Below are 24,709 nucleotides of genomic sequence, written 5' to 3' on the forward strand. Positions count from 1 at the left end.
ACCCATAGTAAAAACAAAGAAACGAAGGAGTAAAGCAGGCTCAAAAGCCAAAAAGGAAAGCAATGGAGTGTAGCAAAGCTTGAAGGTTGGAAGTACCATGTCATTTGCTGCTTGTCGCCAAATGACTGCTACTAATCAGGTACTCCTGTAGGAAAAGACTGGTCACTTGTTGCTCTGTTGCTTGCTAGTGTGAACGCAGGGTTACAGTAATATTGAATTACTGGAGTGCATGTACATATAGTTATGAGCTACAGCTACATATGGCTACAGCAGACTCCTATTATTAGCATTTAGATTTCACGAAGTGGTTATGTAATTAGTGCACAGTTGAGCTCTTTAAAGCAAAGCTGGCTAATTGCAGATATATTTTAGGTCATGCACATGCAGTTGGGTGGTCATTATTCTCCCACAGTGTTCTCTGGTCAACAGATTATTTTTTTTATTTGCTGCCCTCGTTCACAGCGTTCTAGCCACCCTGCCATCCTTCAGCAGGGTAGAGCCATATGAGTCTTACATGTGACATAGAGGCCCTGAAGAGCACACCACACTATACCATTAAAAAAAGTCCTTGAGTGAGAGTCCAACCACTACATTCCCCTACCTCTGTACCATCATTACAGTGGAAGCTGCGCTGGATAAGAGCATCTGCCTAATGCTGTAAATAGAATTGAAGAGCTAGACAGTGGGTGGAATTTATTTCTGAGAGAACAGTGATGCTTCTGTTGGTCAGACTCTAAACCACCCAGTCTAAGATTAGAAGTTTGTGCTTCCTGTTGCAGCTGCTTGCTTTTAATTTGAACTTTTGGGCTGAGATATGGCTAAACTGTAAGCTACGAGAGGTTGTGGGTTACTGTGAATTAAGGCATAATGCAACACAGAGAGCTTAAAGTTCTCTTAACAGTATTAAATCCACTGTACCATTAAGTAGTTTATTCATTTTATATAAAAGATCTAAAAAAAATAGGCAAACCTTTTTTTAAATTACATTTTTAATGATAAGTGTCAGGATAAACAAGTTAAGAGGCAGTATTAAACTCTGTTTATTGTAGTTATTTGATGGATGTGTCATTTTTCTTTGCTCTCTTGGTAATGAAAATCTAATAAAGCAGTGTTAAATAGGGCAACCTTTTATAAGTAGTTTTTGATTAACAAATTACTACCACAGTGATCGCTATCAATGATTTCCATTAGTGTCTCTTTTCATTTATCAGTAATTGAGATGCAGCTTGAGTTTAATATTCTACACTGCCTGACCAAATATATATGTATGTATAAATGTATATATATATGTATATGTATATATATATATACATATACATATATATATATATATATATATATATATATATATGTATATGTATATATATATATATATATATACATATACATATATATATATATATATACATATATATATGTATATGTATATATATATATATATATATATATACATATATATATACATACATATATATATATTAGAGGTGTGCCAAAAAATCGATTCACATAAGAATCTTGATTCTCATTTACTACGATTCAGAATCGATTTAAAATGTCCCAAAATCGATTCTGAGGGGCGGGTTTTAGACTGATTTTGGGCTGGGTATTTTTGTTGGACCTGGCAACCCTGGGGATAGCGCTTGTCCTTTCAAACAGAGATCTTCCAGACACACACAGAGCGTAGGTGTTTGAGAATCACCGGTAAGATGGCAGAACAAGCACTATATTACCTTAGATTAACGTGTAGTTTCAATGTTTTATGGCAGAATGCTTCATAACAAGCATAAAAAAGATCGCTAGTAGTTAGTTTCAGTAACTGTTAGCTAGCTAACTAGCTAACTTTCCAGTTCCACCTTAAATAACGCTACAGGTGGCAGCGGGCTGCAGCATTTAAGGCGGAACGGAAAAATACAATAAGCTAATCAGAGCTAATTTCAGCTCCTCATCACAGAGGAATTAAGGAATGGACAATATGAATTAATTTCTCCACCTCCTGCCCCCTTTCTGAAGAAATACAACGACCTTAAATTAACTAGTTAATCAGCAGCTGCTCCTGAACTTTAGCGCTCCACTGCTATCATCACATCAGCCCAGCAGCGTCACCTACACACCACCGCTAGTAGCCTGGTAATAAAGCAGTGTTATTTATTATTTATTTATTGTTCATTAACGTCATTGTGATATCCCAGTGATTCCTCTGTCACTGAGGACCCACATTCCTGCACATTTTATTGTTTTTGTAACACATTACCTGCTCCAGGACCAGTGTATATTATGGAGGGTTTTTTTTCAATAAGATTCATAAGCCAGAAGCAGAAATTTTTATAATTCAAATCGTTTTGAATCAAAAATCGATTTTGAATCGAATCGTGGCCCCCAAAATCGGAATCGAATCGAATCGTGAGATAGTAAACGATTCCCACCCCTAATATATATAATGTATGTAGTTCTAGCCGGAATTAGCAGCAGCCTACAGGCCGATAATACTCCCCTCTAAGCGGCAAAAGAGCTTGAGCTTAGCCTGGTTAGCTGCTAATGCTAATACTCCTCCAGCAGTGCTAGCTGGGGTCAGCAGCAGGCTACAGGCCAATAATAATACTCACCTCTGAACGACGAAAGAGCTAACGCTTAGCGGCTAATGCTAATACTGCTCCAGCCTCTGTGCTGGAGAAAACTAAACTGAAACTACTGTACTTCAGCAGATTATAAATTAAAGGATTTTAAGTGCGCCTTATAGTGTGAAAAATATGGTACATACTAAAGTACTAAAACACTGGACTGTTAAATCTGAACCGTTTGAATAGTCAATCTGTATAGAGAGTGTTTTAAACATCCAGGGAAATATACAGCAGAGACAGTGGGACATTTCCTCTGTCTGGTCTTAAAGTAATGAGCTGTCTCTTATAGCACATTAACAAACCATTAGTCTAACATTCAGAGGTTAATAACAGTGAAATATGATGAAATAAACAGTGTTTAATGTTTTTAAGCAAGATGTTAAACTAATTAAGAATGATCTAGTTCTCCATCAGTTCTCCAACACTCTAATATGAGTGAGAAAATTAACTGTATTGTCATGATTGATACAGCTAAAGTGTAGCTGCTGGGTTACTGGGATCTCTGCTGTGTGATGTATTAGAGTTGAGGATCATGTACAGTACCAGTCAAAACTTTGGACACACCTTAAATTCAGTGATTTCTTTTTTTTTAAATGGTTATTACTGCATTATAGATTTATACTAAAGTCGTCCAAACTATGAAGAAAAACATATGGAATTATTTGCATTGAGTAAACAACAAAGTTTAACAAACCAGAATATAATTTAGATCATTGAAAGTAGCAACTCTTGCTTTGATGGCAATTTTGCACATCTTGGCTGGATTTTCTTGTCAGATTTTTGAGGTAGAGTCACCTGGAATAGCTTTTTGTTAACAGCTGTGCTGAACTTTCATTTCTGTCACTCTTAATGTGTTTGAAAGCATCAGTTGTAAAGTTGCGAAGAGGTAGAGTTACAGGTATACAGTGATTAGCTCTATTTGAGTAATGTTTTAATACATATTACGGCAAGAACTACTCAACTAAATAAAGAAAAAAATCTTATATAAGAAATGACGGTCAGTCAATCAGAGAAATTTCAAAAACTTTGAAAGTATTCTCAATGCAGTCTCAAAAACGATCAAAAACATCACAATGAAACTGGCTCTCATCAGGACCGCCCCAAGAAACGAAGAGCAGGAGTTACCTCAATTGTGCAGGATAACCACAAGCTTACAGGACCTTAAATAAGAGCACCTAAATGCTTTACATAGTATTTTATATATATATATATATATATATATATATATATATATATATATATATATATATATATATATATATTCACGTATATTAACTTAGTTAGGATTAATTAACTTAACTTCTTTAATTCAGACAACATTTACAAGTATTAAAGCGTTTAAGCACATAATTTGAAACGCCTTTACGCTCCTGCACTCAGTCTGTGAGATGATTGTCATGCACACAGTGGGAGATTTTGAAGCAACATGAGGCGTAATTCAGTTATTACTTTATGACTGACAGATTAAAATATTACGAGTTCCCAGGGGATCTGAGAAATGACTGCCTGACTGTTTTTGTTTTGATTTTCACGTAGAGAGCGAGAGTTGTAGAGAAATTCTGTAATTAAGGAGCAATTAACTCAAATGTGTCATGGGCTGTTTCTGTTACAGACTTCTGTAGTGGCTTTGCAAGTTGAATAGCATTAAAACCATGGTGCTCTTTAATGCTTATTTAATTACATGTAGATATATTTTTTTAAACCATTAAGAGTTAGAACTCTGCCCACTTTATAGTATGATGATATAATAATTGCTTTCATTAAATGGCTGTAGTATTGAGCATCTAATAACTGTATATCCTTCATTATATCTGTCATGGGAAGAACATTAGTCACAGTCACTAGTGTCCAGTTTCATGTTGAATAGCGCAACAGACTAATGATCTATCTTTCTTAACTCTGTTTTTTTCTGAGGACATCCAATTCATTATTTTATTATTTTATGCTTTTTATAAACTTTAATTATTATTTAATGTAAAATAAATACTGTATGTATGAATATGCAAATTTTCCAATTGTGGGATTAATATACAATTATTCTCTCATCTATAATAGCAAAACATTTACACTCTTTTAAAAGTAAAGAAACTTGACCTTCACAGTTCTCCACAGTTCCATTTCTACACGTAGCACACTTTAGAACCTCAAGCAATGCTGAAACTGCTTGCTTATCTTCTTAATATAGCCTTTTGCTTATTTACGGGCATCTTCTGACAGTTGCTTTGAGGAGCCCATGTTTGATCAGTTCAGTTTGGTGCAAGTTTTTCATGGTCAAAGAATTTCTAAAGCTTGTAAAATTGATTCAGTAGATGGTGGATAACTACAGTTGGTAGCATGCTTCAGGCATGATTCGCTCAACTAAAGCTGAGCACATTTTAAAATGCCATATTGATTTCATAAATTATTTTTTTAAAAATATCTTATGAAAGACTGAGTGGACGGAGTGGGCATTCAGACCTGATCTACACTCATCAGCAAAAAAGAATGAGTTGCACCTAGAAGGATTTAAACAACAGAAATGAAACTTGACGGACTGTCATGGAGTGATTTAGTCACTTATATCATTATCCGGACAACATTAATAAAACTGCGTAGCTTCTGGAGTGAAAGTGTGCACACGTACAAAAAACAGGAGGTGACAGGTGCTTCAAACCTTGCTTAAATGTGTGCTTATTTTCACACCAAGTATTTCTTGGACAATGCTCATCCTCACAATGCTGCTGTCTCAAGCGCTTGCCTTAAAGATACAGGTGCTATGGCATGGCCAGCTGATTAAATAAGTGTGGGATGTTATTGGACACTGTCAACACTACACCTCTACCACAAAATCTGCAGAAACTGTGGAGAATAATATAAATGAGATAACATTTGATCAAATAATCCATTATATATAGACAGACAGACAAAACTCAGAGTAGACAAATCTATCTATGACCAGTAGGTGGTGGGCGATATGGACCTAAAATAATACATCACTATTTTCAGGTTATGTTTGCTATAATAATATGTTTCGCAATATGATAAAATATTTAATTAAAACAAACATTTCAAAAATACAAAATTGCAACAAAATGAATATTCCATTTTATTTAGCAACATTATTGCATGTGATGTGGTACGGCACACCCCTCATTGAGGCTTTTATCAGATTGTAACAGACGTCATTGATCCAACATGTCACGATACTAATAATGCACTAAATTTATCCCGTACTGAAGTAAAATAGTAGATATTTAATGGAATTTTGGCTACAAACAGCTAAAAAAAAGTTGTACCCTCATGACCAATATGACCATAAAGTTATATTATTAAAATTATATTCCAGGGTATTTTTAAGACACCAATATTTAAAATTTGGGCGATATAATTGTGTACGGTATTGCGCACCCCTAATGACTGTGAAATTACACATAGGTTAATTTTAATAATTAGTAAGCACATTGTAAGTATATTGCACACAGTGATGGTGCACATATTACACGTAGTGATGGTGATTTTTAATGTAGTAATTTGCACATAGTAGAGCAATACAGCAGTGTACAGTTTTATTGCACTACTTTCAAACTGCATGTGATGGATTATTGCAGGGACACCATTAGGAACCTCTACGACTTACGCCGAGCCTATATTACACATGCGTTCCAAGTTTGTTGCACAAAATTTGAGCAGTCTACTTTTGTTTGTGTTGCTCAATAAATATATCCAAGAGTATCCTATATCAGTCTACATTTCCATTCATTCCATTCCATTTATTTTTTTATTTTTTTATCTTTGTTAGGAATAACATTGCAACATTTTGGCTGCAAATATTTTGACAGGTATTACTTTGATGCTGAGTGTATAATATACCCTTGATGCAGTTTTATAAGATTTATAAGTTTCCAGCTTAATAATAGAAAAACAGGCTGCATATTCTTTAGAAGCTTATATTTTAAAAGCACCCACATAGGGTGAAGATGTGTTTACACCAGCTACCCAACTGTTTTTGTAAATTAATCCAACATATAAGCTACCAAATGCAGCATTAGGCCTTCAGTCTCTGGTGTAATCCTGAAAACAATCCACACACCTGCAGAGCTGCAGTCACCAGAACATCCAGCAGAGGACAGTGTAGACCAAGAAATGACACCATGCAGACATTTATGAGGAGCATGCCAGTGTCATTCAGCCAGTAGTGTATGTCAGGCAAAGGACACATTACAGATCTATTGCTCCACAGCTCACTGCTGGGGGGCTTTATACCTGACTAGATCATGCCTGTATCAGGCAAGTTCATGTTTATCTTCTCCAGGGAGTCCAATTCTATTGGACAGAATTGTCTACTTCGATTTGACAAGCAGACTAAACAGATCATGGCTTCTTACTGACATATTGGGTTTTATTGGCATAACATGTGCACGGACTGTAGAAATTGCAGTTTGTACGTATATTAATTTCAAATTAAAACAAATTGAGTATATATATATATATATATATACATACACATATTTATTTACACATATAAACTCATATATAAATACACTTTTTACAACGTTTCTTGTCACAAAGCAGCTTTACAGAAATGTGGTAGCCCATCCTCCTTTGCTAACTTATGTTATTGAATTATTGCTGATTACTGATAAATTGCTTTAAGTGACACTAGTAAGGACGCCTACATTCAAGTGAGCAAGGGTGTTGCCATGTTTCCCTTTTAATGGAGGGAGGGAAAACTGGGGGAAGCGCATAAGTAAATAAAACTGTAGTTTAAAAAAAAAAAATTGGTTCAAAGTCAAACGAACGCTGGATGTTAGTCTACAAATATTTCTCCCCTGAAAACAGTAGGCTAAACTTAGATTTCCAATATATTGTTTCTGTAGCACAAAGGCTGGGTGCATTAGCATTAGCATTTAGCGCCAGCTAGGCGTAAATACTGAGTGTTCCGGTAAGGGTGAAATTAGCTAGTGGTTTGTCCCACGCATCTTGTTTTAACATGGTAAACAAGCAGCCTACTGTCCAATATATTTGCCTCTGAACAGTAAAGGAGCTAGTGCTTAGCACAGTTAGCAGTTAGTGCTAATGCTGCTACACTTAGCCTAAGTGGTGGAGAAATTTCACTGAAAACTCACCCTTATAATTCTGTACTTCAGCAGAGTGGCTTTACTACTTTTTAATACCTGACTGGTATAATTTATACATAAAGATGCACTGGATTATAAGACGCACTGACCACTGTGGTGAAAATTAAAGGATTTTAATTGTGCCTTTTTAGTCTAAAAAATACAGTACTGAGGAGCAAGACCCTGTAGGGCTATATACATTAACATGATGTCATAGTGCCACTGTAGTTTTCTTTTTTCTTTTTTTTCCATCCCATCCTTTTTTTTTTATCAGTATTCAGTACCAGTTTATATTTGTAAAAGGATTAATAACAGATTGCATGGGGCATAAAGTGTTTCAGTGTTCTTTGTATCACTGCATTAAGAATGAAGTATTTTCAATAACAGCCCAACCAACCAATCTGAAAGAAGCCCTAACACAATTGTAAGACTCAAGGAATCATTTATAGATAAGCAGAGAGCAGTAGATATTGGTTTTAGAAAGTAAAGCAGTGGGATTGTCTGTTATTTTTTTATTATAGCCTAGCCTGGCCAGTTTGGGGTTGTAACAGACTGTGCTAAACTAAAGAGGCAGAATTGAAACACCATGCATGTCTTGACCAAGATTTTCTTGTAAAAATCAGCTTCTACATTCAGTGTAGATAAAGCCAAAGAATTCTTTAGGCTTGAAGCTACAGAGATATGTATTTTGAATGTGACTGACTACAGGCAAGACAAAACTGGCTATGAATAGTGTATGATAGCAGGTGTCAGGCATGCTGTGCTGTGAGCATGTCAACCTCTAGCAGCTCACCCCTGTCAGTAATGAAGCTACAGTGATTCACCTGCCAGAAGACAACCAGGCAGCCTGCAGATTCAAAAGTGACAGCAAATGGAGGCTCAACACAATATTGGGAATATTCTCAGTAGTGCTGTGCGATATGACAATAAATATCGCGGGGGCGATAGAAAAGTGTCTATTCTGCTACTTACCTTCTATTGTCCCTATCGTTTCTACAGTAATTTCATCAATTATTCATGCAAATATATAAAGTAGGCTATGATAAAATGAATTGGCATTAGGGTTCAGTTTCTATCATGGTTTTCTATTTTTGGTAAGGATTTTTATGTGGTACATGGCACTCTGTTACATTTTAATTATTTCACTCCTCAGATTATTTGTTTGTTTGGTCAGTGTGTCCGATCAATGATAGGTCACTTATGATTTGAATTATTTAAGAAATTGTGTTTCACAAAGGAACATATTGTAGTTTTGTAATTACAGAATGTAGTTCTGTATATGTTTCTCTGCATACATTATCCTCCTCTAAGCCTGTTCTTCAATGACCAGGAGGACCACCACTGGTGAAAAAAATAGAATATTATATAAGACCAATTGGTACTTTTTCCTGCTGGAAAATGAAATCCGCATCTCCATAAAAGTTGTCAGCAGGGGGAAGCACGACGTGCTGTAAGAATTTGTGGAAAAACACTGCACTGACTTTGGACTTGATAAAACACAGTGGAGCAACACCTGCAGATGACATGTCTCTCCAAACCATCACTGACTATCAGTATATTTTACATTTCATTTGGAAATCAAGGGAGCAGAGTCTGGAGGAAAAATGGAGAGAAACACAGTCCAAACTGCTTGAGGTCTAGTGTGAAGTTTCCATAGAAGGTTTTCACAGAAAATCTTACAGCAGTTCATGCTTCCCTCTGCTGACAGCTTTTATGGAGATGAGGATTTCATTTTCCAGTAGGACTTGGCACACTGCCAAAAGTATCTTTTATAATATCCTAATTTTCGGAGAAACTGATTTTTGTTGGCTGTAAGCCATAATTATCAACAGAGGAATAAACGCTTAAAATAGATCTCTCTGTGTGTAATACATCTATATAATATGAGAATTTCATATTTTGAACTGATAACTGAAATAAACTAAAAAAAAAAAACATTGATGTTCTTTTTTTATATGTACTAGTATAGTTTGTGTTTCTTTATCTCTCATACCTGTGAAAGATGAGCTCCAATGATGTATTTATTTATTTATTTATTTATTTGCTTAATTATTTTTAAGATCAGCAGTCAATGAATGACAAAATTCAGCAAAAATCTGTAATTAAACCTACCTTAAAGTGTCTGCTAGATAATGATCACACTGCGAAAGGTGCTAGATCAGCTTATTTGCACCTGAGAGCGTTCACACTTAGCAGAAGTGGAAACACTTTAAAGGTGAAGGAATGTGAAGGTTTTGACTACCTGTGGCTACCTACCTGTAGTAGGTTTTGGTGTTACTGAGAGGTTATCAAGACTTTATTCTGTATGTCTTCACATGGGTTTTTGTCTTAAGCTGTCAGATTTAGTAGAGTTAGAATTTGTTCTGATGTTTGGAAATAAAGAGGTAATGACTTTCAGACCTTTTTCAGATTTCATTCATGGGGTATTTTTTGATGTACACAAGCACGTACAGTATAATAATACAGGATTTACTAATGAATTGCTGCAGAGCATGCAGTGAAATTGCTGTTGGTTCTAGAACAGCGTCAAGGCCTGCAGTTTTTCACTACTGTTTTTTCCACCCCGAAACAAAGTTATGTTCATGACTTTTGTGTAGTTTTATATGAAAACAATAAAAGTACTAAGCTTATGAATTGTATGGCACCTTTCAGCACTGTTGTCCCTGTTATGATTCTCTTTAAATATCAAGTGAAAGGTTTGCTTTATATAATTTCTGTTCAGTTAGGAATATAATCACTAAGCAAGAGCTTTCTCTGAGACATTAGAAATAATGAGCTGAAACTGAATGTCTGCTCACATAGGTCAGGGTTTGGGTTCGCAATAAATGGTTTAATTACTGCTTTTGAGTTTAATGAAAACAGTAGATTAGGACAGGCAGGGGATGAACTCCGGGTGTTGTAATGGCTTCTGTTCTTTAATTTCCTATTCTTTTCTTTGAAATGTTAAAAAGATAACGCCGCACATGAGTGAACCCTGCGGTTCAGTTCTAGTGCAGCTTGTACGTTGTTTAGATAGAGCGCTTAATAAGGAACCAGCGTTATTGTTACTTAGAGCTGAAAACATGCTGACCCAGCTGCGTCAGGTGCCAGCTCATAATTCACCCAGTCCATTTAGGGTAACCTTCCTGTCTGTGAGAATTAGTATTAGTATTAGAATTAGTACTGTTTGGGATGTGCAGTTCTGCAGTTATCTGGCATGTCTGGAAACTATATTATTATCAGTGAATTTACTTTATTGAAGGTGTGATTAAAGCAGTTACTGGTTCCTATACATTTCACCACAGTGACTAAAAAGATTGTGCATTGTAATTTGTATGTATCAGTGTTAAGAATAAGGTTATATGGCCACAATAAAAATTAAACAAAAAAGTTTTTTTTGTGTTTTTTGGGGTTTTCTGTGAGTGAGAGAAACATTTATTTTCTTTAAAGTGTTTCTCTCTCACACATTTAGTCTCAATTTCAAAAGTGTTGATTTATTGAGCAAACAAATTGAATCTTGTCTTATCATGTTAAAACAAGCTACATGAGATGAACTGCTAGCTAATATCACCCTGCCTTACCAGAGCACTCAGAGTTTCTCAGTATAGCACTGTCGGCCGGCATTTGATGTTATCCGTTTATTACGGTGGCCGAGAAAGCCCAACGCAGTGCAAATTGAAAAGCGCTGCAAAAGCACAAAACACATCCATCAAAATTACAACACAGGCGCAGCAACTAGAAAAACGCGCTGCAAATAGAAAAACGCGCTGCAAATAGAACCACAACACAACGGAAGTGAGTCACAACACAACGGAATTTTCCCGGGGGACCTTAAAAGGTACTGTACCAGCTAAGCTGCGTCTTCAGTAACGTCTCGGACTTCACTGTGTACAAAGGACAATAAGTGGCAAACAAGGCGTTTTGTGAAGCAGAACTTTTAATAATATGCACACAACCGTGGTAATCACAGGTAATAAACATAACTTACTTTTCAGAAGCTTGTTTGCCACTTATTGTCCTTTGTATACAGCTGGTACAGCATCTTTTAAGGTCCCCCGGGAAAATTCCGTTGTGTTGTGACTCACTTCCGTTGTGTTGTGGTTCTATTTGCAGCGCGTTTTTCTATTTGCAGCGCGTTTTTCTTTTTGCAGCGTGTTTTTCTATTTGCTGCGCCTGTGTTGTAATTTTGATGGATGTGTTTTGTGCTTTTGCAGCGCTTTTCAATTTGCACTGCGCTGGGCTTTCTCGGCCACCGTAGTTTATGCTAATGCTGCTGCACCCAGCCTTAGTGGAAATGTAAACTTACTGTAAATAAATGGAAGCACTTTTCTCACCCAAATAAACAGTTTTAGAAGGGAAATCTGTGTACTGTAGATTAACATCCAGCACTTGTTTGCCTTAAAATAATTAATTAATTTATTTATTTATTTATTATTATTATTATTATTATTATTATTATTTTTTTATTTTTTTTTTTTTTTTTTTTACTTATCTTGGCTTTACCCACCACCACCACCCAGAAGTTTTTTTTTTCTTATACTTGGCTTGGCTTTACCCACCACCACCCAGAAGTTTTTTTTTTTTTCTTCTCCCAAACATGGAAAAATACTAGTGCACTAAAATAACAAACTAGTTCCCCAATGGTGGAACAAACTACCTTTAGCTAAACTGTAAGCTCGGATAAGTTGAATTTTAGGAAACCGGTTGCCTTAAAAAAGTTAACTAAAGGGGAAGCTGATTTAACTTTTTTCTCTTTGTTATACTGTAAGACCGGCTAAGTTGAGTTTACTTAACATTTTTAAGGCAGCTGGTTTGCTCAAATTCTTTAAGTAATAGGGGAATGAAAACTTGAGTTAGCGTAAATTAAAGCATCAAGTTCTTACAACTAAAAGGGGAGTTAATTTCTTTCTAAGGTAACCCAGGGGGAATCACTACACACTGATGGTCTGTGTTAGTCAGAATCTGTTGGACACACCCAGTATGCTAATAGATTGTGACAGAGGCCAATGGAAAAGAAGCTGCGAATGGCAACAGACTAAACTCAGTTATTATAAATTGGTTCCACTCAAAGAACTCAGTTTGAATAATACAGTATATGTGCCCACAAATGTTCAGCTAACTCAAAATACTTGAGTTTACACTTTTGTGTAAAACAGACTTGATTTGAGTTTAAACAATGTATGGGTTTACAATGTACCAGAGCAGGAGCGTCCCTCGCTACCTTAAAGAAACTCCTAAAGTCAGAGCTTCCCCTCCTTTCCATCTCGATCACTCTATTCCTCTTTGGCCTCCTTTAGGCCCTCTCACAATGTTTTTGACTTCTGTGTCCTCGATTGCTTATGTACTTCATAATTTGTTAGTCACTTTGAATAGGTGTCCACCTAATAGTTTGGTTTGATTGAGATCTAGTCACAATTAGTTCATTTGGGACTAGAACAAATTCATTCACCTAGTGTGATTACTCTGTTCATCAGCCCATGTCCAAACAAATCCTGATTCAACCACCAGAAGTGGTAGATGCTCTTTTTAAGTTTTGCGTTTCAGTTGTTTTGACACCAACTGATCCAAAAATGTCTAGCCTTCCTTAGAATCTTCTTAAAATAGAAACATATGCAAAAATTGTTAAACAAGTGTTTTAAGTCTGGTCGTAGTAGGTATTAAAAAAATCTCTTAACTCTTTTAAATTTAGATCATAGCTTTTCCTGCATTCTATCGTTGTCCTAATTAGGACATGATTCTCACTGCAGACATTTTGACACATTTTCCATCATCACTCTAACTTCTGTATTCTCTGTTTAAACCAAAATATGCTTGAGGACTAATGCATGTTTGTGTCTAAACAGACAGGATTAAAGTTGAGGAGCAGCTTTGCAGAGTTGCTGCCTTTGATGTGAGATTAGTTATTGAAGAGCATTATCCTTGGATTAAAAAAAAAAATCTCATATGTCCTTTGATTGAGTTGCTGATGATTAGGACATTACAGCTCTGAGAAAAAAAATAAGAGACCACTTAAAAATTGAGTATATTTGATCTTTCAGAAGCCATCAAATCAAGCTGAACTGCTTGAATTTTTGCACCAGGAGTGGCATAAAGTTATCCAAAAGCAGTGTGTAAGACTAAATCCTTAAAACTTTGATTATGAAATTGTTTTCTTTACATTATTTGAGGTCTGAAAGCTCTGCATCTTTTTTAGTTATTTCAGACGTTTCTCATTTTTTGCAAATAAATGCTCTAAATGACAATATTTTTATTTGGAATTTGAGTGAAATGTTGTCCGTAGTTTATAGAATAAAGCAACAATGTTCATGTTACAGAAACCTATATGAATAATTAATGTTTCTCTCTCTCTCTCTCTCTCTCTCTCTCTCTCTCTCTCTCTCTCTTTCTCTGTTCCAGCATGTGATGAGTGGACCGTGCTGCCCAGACCTAATCTTCACCACGATCTAAACCGCTTTGGCCATTCTGCTGTCTACAGCAATGGGTAACTTCTTTAAAATGTTTTAATGCTTAATTCTATTAATCATCGGCTTTAACTTTGGATCACACCTTGGTAAAACATCTCTAATCAGTTAAGAGAAGCTTAAGTAAAGCTCACACTTGTCAGATAAGTTAGAGTTTAATTACTCTGCTACATGCTACCCCAGAGGCAGAGCTGCTTACTGGTATATAGCACCACCACATCCATTTTTGTGACTATGTATAGAAGGTGAGGGTTTGATCCCCTACATTTCCACGCCGCTACATGGATTTCTGTGCGCTGGCGTCTGCCAAGAACATGGCGATAAATATGGAGTCTGCAGCTAAATCCCGCAGTAATCTCCTTCAGCACAGATTAGGCAAATTAAGTCAGAAATCAAAATGAGAAGCCCAAAATAGCTAATTGTCAGCCTTGTTTCAAATTATGAAGTAAACACGGACTAGCTCGCTTACTTACGTGAGGACACCCAGCGACACACGCTCCCATAAAAATCCTGTTTATTTTCTCCTGCTGTTTTTTGAGGGCCTGCTAGGGTTATAGCATAGAGGAAAGTTCATGAGGTTTAAAGGCCAAAAAGAAATCAGCTACGTTCACATTACAAACCACATTGCTCAAATCTGATTTGAAGCTCAGATTGGATTTGTCTATCCCGACGGTTCACATTTACGAATGTAAGTGAGCTGTATCTGTGTGTGATGTGAACAAATCTATCCCTAAAACGCCTTACATGCGCACATTGATACATGTATAAACATCCCTTTCTTCACCAACAAAAAAAAAACATCATATTTGAGAGACGACTCGTAGCTTTATGAAGGGAAATGGATGTGTTTGTTAGCAGCTCATAAATGGAGCATCTTTTGCTGGAGTGGAGAGCAAACAGCTGGTCTGAAGTACTGAAGCTCAGGTCGAGGAGGTGAAAAAAGACCAGGTGGTTTGCTTTTGCTGTTTTTGCAGCTATAGCTGCACAGCTGCACCAAGAGATGTGTGGGTAAGAGAGAAAAGCATGTAGCACACGTGTAAAAGCAAAAAGATATATGAATTCCGATTTGAAAAAAAAAAACGGATTTGGCACGTTCACACAGTCATGAAAAAAATCAGATCTGAGCCACATTGAGCAAAAAAATCAGATTTGAATCCTTTCAGCCTGCTCGTGTGAATGTAGCCATAGTCTGCCTCAATAATTAGTTCTCAACACTTCCAGATTTCTAACATGCTTACAGTTCTAACAGTGTATTGAGACCAATTTTTGGTGTTACATTTGCACAGTAATTGTTGCAGCATCACCGTCACAATATAGACATGCACTAAAGTCACATAATGTAACACAAGTATTATACTATGTTCGATTATTGACTTTAAAACAAATCTTGAATTCTTTTTATATTACAATTCGAGCTGGGCATCAGAAGTTAGTACCAAAAAGGCACCGACTGAAATATCTCGCTACTACCGAGTACTAAATTAATTTGAAGCTTGTTTTCGATACTTTGCCCGAGAAGCATATAAACCTGCCTAACATGGAGATTGTGCACACACGTGGAGAATATGAGAAAAATGTAAAAACGCAACCTGGTTCAGACAGTAGTGGAAAGCACACAGAAACGCAGACAGGAAAACATGTCAAAAGTGTCTAAAGTCTGACTCTGGTCGACACACCGCCACCGTTCTGTGCACAGATTTTAAAGTGATTGACACCACTAATATAAACAAACTTCAATTGGGCTAATCTAATGCTGATTCTTTTATTTACATTTAAATACAAATTACTAAATACTTAAGAAATGCGTGCACGTTAGGGCTGCATGAAATTGGAATTTTTTTTTTTTATCTATGATATATAGATATATATCACGATATTAATCAATGCATGGTCCATGAAGACACCAGCCCGCCCCCACCCGCACGCGCTCTTGCGTCCGGACCGATCAAGAGCTGAGTCAGCGCCGAACGCTTAAAACCCGAGAAAAATAGCAAAACAACAGTAATCAGCCCTTTAATGAGGCATTTAAATGGCTGTTTAAAATGTATATAAGAGCGTTTTCTGGAATTAAAAGCGTGAAATTCAGCTTTAACTGGAAATATCTGCACCGCAAAACTGTGCTGTACTGAGGTGCACAGCTTTCTTGTGGATGGAGGCCATGTGGTTACCTCGTGTTTACTTCTCATATTGCACGTCCTGCAATGTGACTATTGAGCATGCATACATCACGATGACAATGTTTATTTTATTTTACTTCTAATCCTATTCTCTCCCCTATATTCTATTTATAATGCCAATTACCCAACCCACTCATTAGGACTCCTCCTATCACTAGTGATGCCCCAACACCAGGAGGGTGAAGGCTAGCACATGCCTCCTCTTATACATGTGAAGTCAGCCACCGCCTCTTTTTGAGCTGCTGCTGATGCATGATTGCAGAGTAGCATCACAGTGCACTCCGAGGAAAGCACAGCAACTCAGTTCTGATACATCAGCTCACAGACGCAGCCTTTTGATGATCTACATCACCATTTGGAGTGATGTGGGGAAAGAGCGCCATCTACCCACCCAGAGAGAGAGCACAATCAATTCACAATCGTCCATGTCCGCAGTTCAAATAAAGGTCTATTCATCTAAGAATCTAAAATGTCCTGCATCCCTATTTCATAGAGTAAGCTGTACTATACCACACTTTTCAGTAAGGGCTTCATAATGATTAGATTTTTTTGGGTTAGGTTACTCGAGCGCTGGGAAAACCCTTCTATAACCTGTGGCTGTGTGGTTTTGATATGAGTTATGTGTGATCTGAATCATTACTCATAATCTCTCTTGTCATTGTGACTTCTAGTTTGACCTATCTGTCACCTCCCTTTAGGGATCTCATCCAGAACAGCTTTTCTCACTTTACCTGTCAGTCAGTTCCTCTGTGCCAGCTATTGATCTCCCCATCTAACAACAAGCCTTTTAACTCCTTTTTTATGTTCCTCATCCTATCCTCCTCTCTCCATTTCTATCAGTTACTGTCCCTCATCCCCTTTATGTAACTTCTTTACAGTGTCCTTAGTGAATTTCTGAAAGCATATTCTCTCTCTCTCTCGCAGGGTGATGTATGTGTATGGGGGCTTTAACAGTCTGATGCTGAGTGATATGTTGAAGTTCACACCTGCCAGTTGCGCTGCCTTCTCTGAGGAGTCGGCGTGTGTGACGGCTGTGCCGGGTGTACGCTGTATATGGAATTTCACCACCAGTACCTGTCTCTCCTGGTTGGACACCAAATCCCTGGAGCCTGAGACCCTGCTCAGCATGTGCACTCCCAGAGTCTGTAAGTAGTGCTAACACAAGTGCACTCACTCGTGGATGTTTGGTTTTTATATGTGGGCAGAATCTGGTCAGAAAAATAAGCTATGAGTTTGAATGATTTGGTAATATTTTATAACAGTCACACAAGAACTTTGTGTCTCAATATTTATTAACATGGTGAATCTGGAAGTTGTTAGAGCTGAGGCTATATTTTCCATCTCTGGTGACGATTGCACTGTGGAGACCTCAAAATGCATGGTCTAGATTGTTTTTTAGAGTCAAAATTCATACAATTTTTCTATTTAGAAAAGAAGAAAAAAATAAAGGAGTTAGAACTCTGATACAGTAAAGTAAGCCTTCAGTTTAAAAGCAATTTGTGTTGAACACTTTTATTTTGACTTTTTTTTTGATGCAGGCCAACTCCAAACTCCAAAAAAAGTCATTTAGAGCATTTATTTGCAGAAAATGAGAAATGGCTGAAATAAAAAAAAAAAGATGCCGAACTTTCAGACCTCACATGATAAGTTCATATTCATAAAGGGTTTAGAAATTAATATTTGGGGAAATAACCCAGTTTTCATGCATCTTGGCATGTTGTCCTTCACCAGTCTTACACACTGCTTTTGGATAACTTTATGCCACTCCTGGTGCAAAAATTCAAGCAGTTCAGCTTGGTTTGATGGCTTTTAATCATCCATCTTCCTCTTGACTATATTCCAGAGGTTTTCAATTTGATAAAATCAAAGAAACTCATCATTTTTCTTTTTTTCTAGAGCTGTAGATATATATTTTTTCCATATCAGTTTTATCATTATGCTTAGTTCATGTCGTATCCTTTGTGGGAACGTAAAAAGGGTGTAACAGTGCATCAAAATACACAGTATAACATGGCTTTTTTTTTTTTTTTTAGAAAAAACACATTTTTTTTATTTTCATAGCAGAAAACACTAAAGTTAGCAAAAAAATCTAGCATCAGAATATCTAGTCACGAGAATAGCTAGTCGTGAATCCAGTATTTTGATTCTTAATTGCTTCTTAAGTCCATCATTACATCTCTAATAGATGCACCCAAAGTTCTCACGGGCTGCATCTCTGTCTGGTAGTCATCTGCACCACATTCGACCCCAGGCCTTTCAAAGAGTGCTCAACAGTTTCAAAGCAAAGTAGTCATCCACACATAGCACCCATCCCAGAACAATCAGCCTGATGAACAGGTTCTTCCCACAGGCTACAAGACTGCTGAACAATCTGTCAATCTGTAAACCCATCTCTGATACCCTAGTCACACCAGCTCTTGTATTGTATTATATAAGTGCTAATCATTCTTGTTACAGTAAGAACATTCTTTTCACTTACGCATTATATAAAGGTGTTAATTGCTGCACACCTTCCGTGTGTCATTTTCTGCATCATTCTCATTGTCACTTTCTGCCGGTGGTGTTTACACTCTACTGATGTTCACACTGCGGTTTGCACGCTTTGTATGTTTATTTTTACATTGTTCTTTCTTTGTTCGTTTGTCTCAAATAGGACAACGTAACAGCTGTTTTGCATAAAATATTTAAATGCACCTTTTTGTCTTATATACACTTTAATATTAGACTTTAGAAATGGGACGTGTGCTCATGCATTGTTTCTCCAACAAAAGACTACCTGCTTTGTTGGATTAACTGTCTCTTCTGTCCAGGATTTGATTGCATTCACTAACAAGAGTGTTAGTGAGGTCAAGATGCTGAATAGGGGTGTGCCATATCCATATCGTACACAATAATATCGCTATTAATAATAGCACAATAATAACGATATTATACCCTGAAATATGGTGCCATATCACCCACCACTAATTATCACATCAGGGTGCTACTTTTTTTTTGATGTTTAAAAAAAAGAAAAGAAAAATTCACACTGTGCTCATTTCCTGTTATATATCTACTAGAGACAGAGTACATCTGTTCAGTATCATTTTATTTTACCTTAATCCTGCATATATGGAGATATTTTAAATATTGTAATATTATTTTAGGGCCATATCCCCTACCCCTAATATTGAATCACAACTACCCCACCTCACCCCTGCTCCCCACCTCATCCCAAAAGTCCTGAATGCAGCACCATAATTCCAGAGAACACCGTTGCACTGCTCCAGAGCTCAGTGCTGGGAGTTCTAAACTCCCTTGGTCAATACACATGGTGCCAGTAGGTTCATGTTGAATTCCCACAGTTTTTACCTGCTGAAAACTCCGTGAAGGTAGTCTGAGACTGGAAGCCATGCTGTAGTAGAACAGGGGTGATTCTGCTGTATGAGTACACAAACCTGGCCACAGTCAAATCTGGCTACAGTTATTGGTAATACTTCTCTACATGGCCTAGGTAAGCTGTGTGTTTGGACATTTGCACATCTGTGCAATATACTGTTGAAGTACAGCAGTATAAGGGTGGTTTTCAGTCAAGTTTCTCCAGAACTAAGGCTGGGTGCAGCAGCGTTAGCATTAGCCGCTAACTGCAGCACTAGCTCTTTCACCGTTCAGTGGTGAGCATATCGGACTGTAGACTGCGTGTTCAGCATGTTAAAACAAGCTACGTGGGACGAACCGCTGGTTGATAGCGTCCTGGGTTACCGGAACACTCAGGGTTCCTCAGTGTAATGCTATCGAGCAGCATTTACTGTACATCCCGCTAGCGCTGCAGTTAGCAGCTAATATCAGTGCTGCTGCACCCAGCCTTAGTGCTGGAGAAACTTCACTGAAAACTCACCCTTAGAAAAAATATTGGGAATCTAAGCTTACTGTAAATAAATGAAAGCGCTTTACTCACCCAAATAAACAATATTTAGGGGAGAAATCTCTGTAGATTAACATCCAGCCATCGTTTGCCTTTGAAAGATTTTTTATTTATTTTTTTTACACTTAGGCGCTTCCCCCAGCTCACCATTAGAAGAGAAACATGACAACACCCTTGCTCACTCTGATGTAGACATCCTTACTAGTGTTTCTTAATGCGCCGCCTTATAATCCAGTGAGCCTTATATATGAAAATAAACCAGAAAATAGACGTTCATTTATACTGCGTATAAACTTGTAGTCTGAAAAAATATGGTAAATGTTGACACACACTGTACAGGTTAAAAAATAATAAATGACTGGTTTAAGAAAAATATATGGTTTTCACTGAGCTTTAAGATGTAAAATGTCAAGAGAAAATGGTCATAAACTAATGAAAAACCAGCATGTTACTGTTTAAAAAAATAAAGGGACTTTTCTTCTGCATCAAATTTAACAAGAACACTTTATTTAATAGCTTTCAGCTTTGGAAACACACACTGTGCCACATTGATTGTTCTTAATGCGTCTGATCCAGTGTGGCAGATGCAAATGTCATCAGTTTGGTAGAATGACTCATATTTACTGCAGTTCTGCTCCAGACTAATTACCTGAGCCTCACCACAAGCACTTTATAGTGCCTGAATGTTCTGACATGTTGTGCAAATAACAAGTGAACCGTAACTAGACTTATTGCATAACAGTTAATCGTGCTGCACGGAATGGCAGGGTAGTCTTGGTGTAAATGCTATGTTTCACTGATTGTTTGGGGGAAAATATGGTTAAAAAATACTACAAACATTCACAATTTGGTGACCAGCCACCCTCGTGCTAGTTACGTTCAAGTGTGATTAAATGCAGTAAAATATCTGTTCATAATTTGATTTCATGACTGCTTGAATAATCAGATAACGGCAGTAAACAGAATAATCTGAAAATCTGATAAGGAAATCTGATAAAAAGAGAAGAGCTAGATTTTAGCTCTGTAAATTTCTCAGTATACATGTGTTATATTGTTCTACCAGAGTATTCTCAGATTACTCAGTCAGTCCCATGACCTCACACTCAGAGAAACACTGTAAAACTGAAGAAGGATATAAATAATCGTTCTCTTCTAGCTGATGTATGTTAATACTAGTGCTGGGTGGCATGACCAAAAATCTATATCACATTATATTTCACTGTATATTTTATTGTAATTAGGCATGACTGAACTATATGCTAATCATAGAAGCCCCTCACTACTCATTCACACTGAATCTGCTTTACAGAGCTTTAGACTAGCGCTAGTCTGCTGTTTATTTCTGTGTGCTCACTCTCCTATTCCTGCGAGTCTGTAGTGTTTACAGCATGGACATATGAACTACAAAACATTTAAGTTTTTTGATAAATCTGTGATCTGGATCTTTTCCTCATGATTCAGATCTTTTGAAAATTACGTGGTCACCCCTGATTTCCAATCACATGACATACCTAATTAGTATTTATTTACTTATTTATTTGCCTGACTGGGCTTTTATACAGGTTTATGGCTTACTCTACTGTCAATAGTACATATAGAACAATAAGGCTTTAAGGCTTTAAATGAATGGTTTGATGAGGTTTAATAAGGTTTGATAATGGTTTGAATGGATATGAAAATTATATAAATATATAAATATATATACAGGGGTTGGACAATGAAACTGAAACACCTGTCATTTTAGTGTGGGAGGTTTCATGGCTAAATTGGATTAATCTTCATTAATTGCACATTGCACCAGTAAGAGCAGAGTGTGAAGGTTCAATTAGCAGGGTAAGAGCACAGTTTTGCCCAAAAAATATTGCAATGCACACAACATTATGGGTGACATACCAGAGTTCAAAAGAGGACAGATTGTCAGTGCACGTCTTGCTGGCGCATCTGTGACCAAGACAGCAAGTCTTTGTGATGTATCAAAAAAGCCACGGTATCCAGGGTAATGTCAGCATACCTCCAAGAAGGATGGACGACATCCAACAGGATTAACTGTGGACGCAAGAGGAAACTGTCTGAAAGGGATGTTCGGGTGCTAACCCAGATTGTATCCAAAAAACATAAACCCACGGCTGCCCAGAATTCAATGTGCACCTCAACTGTCCTGTTTCCACCAGAACTGTCTGTCGGGACAATAAATTAATGTGGTCTAAAACCCACATTGTCCAACCCCTGTATTATCCATCATATTTTTCTTAGCAGGGAGAAAACTGTACAATGCATTAGATAGTATGTTAGCGTAGTTTAAAGGATGTTTTTTAAGCTTATATCTACATATGTTCTGTAAAAGGAGAAATTTGTCTGTAAATGACCATATTTTAAAATATAATTTATTGTAATTTTTCATTAAACTATGTCATCCAAGCAAGTACAGTTATTATGGCAGGCCCAAAAAACTAATTGTTTCATTTTCTATGCAATAATTATCTGATTACCCAGGTTCATGTGAGTTCAAGTAAACATGTCACAATAATAATAAATTCCAGTGTTCTGCAGTAATTGGATTATAATTGCATGTAAATGCAGTCAGTGTCGTTTAAGGACAGTCTTCAGTTTTATGAGGACTACAACAGACCTGCTATGAATATCTGCAGTAGAATTTATGGTGAATACCTGTGTGTGTGTGTGTGTGTGTGTGTGTGTGTTTCAGATGCAGACAGTGATAAATGTCAGTACCAGTACACAGACTGCTACAGCTGCACAGCGAACACTAACGGCTGCCAGTGGTGCTCCGAGCGCTGCGTGTCCATCCTCCACAACTGCACGGCTTCCTCGGTAAGGCTGCAGGCAGGGCCAGGGAGATTAATACCTGCGAGGCAGTTCTGGGAACGCTGATAGGAACTGAGGGAAATGTGCTTTAATTGGCTGTGTGGGAGATGGATGTTCTGAAGGGTTTGGAGTGTGACTGTAGTTAAGTGTTGTTTATCCTGTTGTTTTGTCTGGCTTTGTTTGTTTCTGTGATTGAATTCCAGCACTGAACACAATGAATGTTGAAATCGTGTGTCTTATTGAATCTTTCTCAGGGGAGGGGGGAGGGGCGACCTGTATACGGACGAATAAGTGAAAGTCATTTAACTCTGACTTCTAATCATTCAGCTTCATCAGATGTGAGAGGGTTGAAGGTTTTGTGGTAAATGACAGTCATTTGCAATTTTAGCACTGAACCTTCAACCTGCTTACATTCAAAACTGGAAGCACGATTGTAAAGAATCGTGCTTCCAGTGGTGTTACATACTGTATTTTTGTATGTTGAACTACAGAAAATATTTTGTGAATCTCTATTAGTTACAGGGAACAGGGTTAAAACACTGAGTAAGACAAGTTTAATCTGAGAGTGTTATAAAAATATAAAGAGGAGATAGATACACTGCCTGGACAATTAAAAAAAATCGCTGCCTGGATTTAAGGAAGTAAATGATGTGGGGTTGATGCTGCAGTTGTTCAGGTTTAGGTTCAGCAACAGTATGTGCTGAAAGAATGAGGTCAGCTGACTACCTGAATATACTGAAAATAGACCAGGTTATTCCATCAATGGATTTTTTTCTTCATATACCAAGATAACAATGCCAGGATTCATGTGGCTGGAAGGCTGGAATTGTGAAAGAGAGATTTAGGGAGCATGAGATCATCATTTTCACACATGGATTGTTCACCACAGAGTCCAGATCTTAACCTCATTGAGAATCTTTGGGATGTGCTGGATGGAGAAGAATTTGAGCAGCGGTTGGTCAGACTCTACCATCATCAATGCTGCTGCAAGATCTTGGTGAAAAATTAATGCAACACTGGATTGAAATAAGTTTTCATTGCAGAACAACATTGCAGACGCTTATAGAAACATTGCAGTCGAAGCTAAAGGTGGTCCAGCGAAGTGGTAGTGTGGTTTTAGTTTTGGTGGCCAGGCAGTGTCTAGAAAAAAATCAAAAACAAAAAAAATTAGGAGATCACATCAGTTTCTCTGATTTTACTATTTACAGGTATATGTTTGAGTAAAGTGATCATTGTTGTTTTATTCTATAAACTACATTTCTCCCAAATTCCAATTAAAAATATTGTCATTTAGAGCATTTATTAGCAGAAATGAGTAATGGCTGAAATAACAAAAAAGATGCAGAGTTCAGAAAACAATATTTGGTGGAAAACCCTGGGTTTTAGTCACAGTTTTCATGCATCTTGGCATGTTTTCTTCCACCAGTCTTACACACTGCTTTTGGATAACTTTATGCCACTCCTGGTGCAAAAATTCAAGCAGTTCATCTCGGTTTGATGGCTTGTGATCATCCATCTTCCTCTTGATTTTATTCCAGAGGTTTTCAGTTTGGTAAAACAAGGAAAAACATCATTAAGTGGTATCTTTTTTTTTTTTTTACAGAGCTGTAACATCTTACTTCTGTTTGAACATGTCTAGTGGTTGTATTTT

General features: G+C 37.1%; 1 protein-coding gene across 1 annotated transcript in view; it reads left to right on the forward strand.

Moving 5' to 3' along the window:
• The window catches only part of atrn (attractin), a 135,717-nt gene that overhangs the window by 36,274 nt on the left and 74,734 nt on the right, over positions 1 to 24,709 (forward strand). Inside the window, exons 11-13 of the mRNA XM_022684934.2 lie at positions 14,090 to 14,174; positions 17,256 to 17,476; positions 22,940 to 23,064. Coding sequence (XP_022540655.2) covers positions 14,090 to 14,174; positions 17,256 to 17,476; positions 22,940 to 23,064 — 431 coding nt within the window. The remainder of the gene's footprint in view (positions 1 to 14,089; positions 14,175 to 17,255; positions 17,477 to 22,939; positions 23,065 to 24,709) is intronic.

Source organism: Astyanax mexicanus, chromosome 7 (genome assembly GCF_023375975.1).
Source record: "Astyanax mexicanus isolate ESR-SI-001 chromosome 7, AstMex3_surface, whole genome shotgun sequence".
In the NCBI taxonomy this organism is placed as follows: Eukaryota; Metazoa; Chordata; class Actinopteri; order Characiformes; family Acestrorhamphidae; genus Astyanax; species Astyanax mexicanus.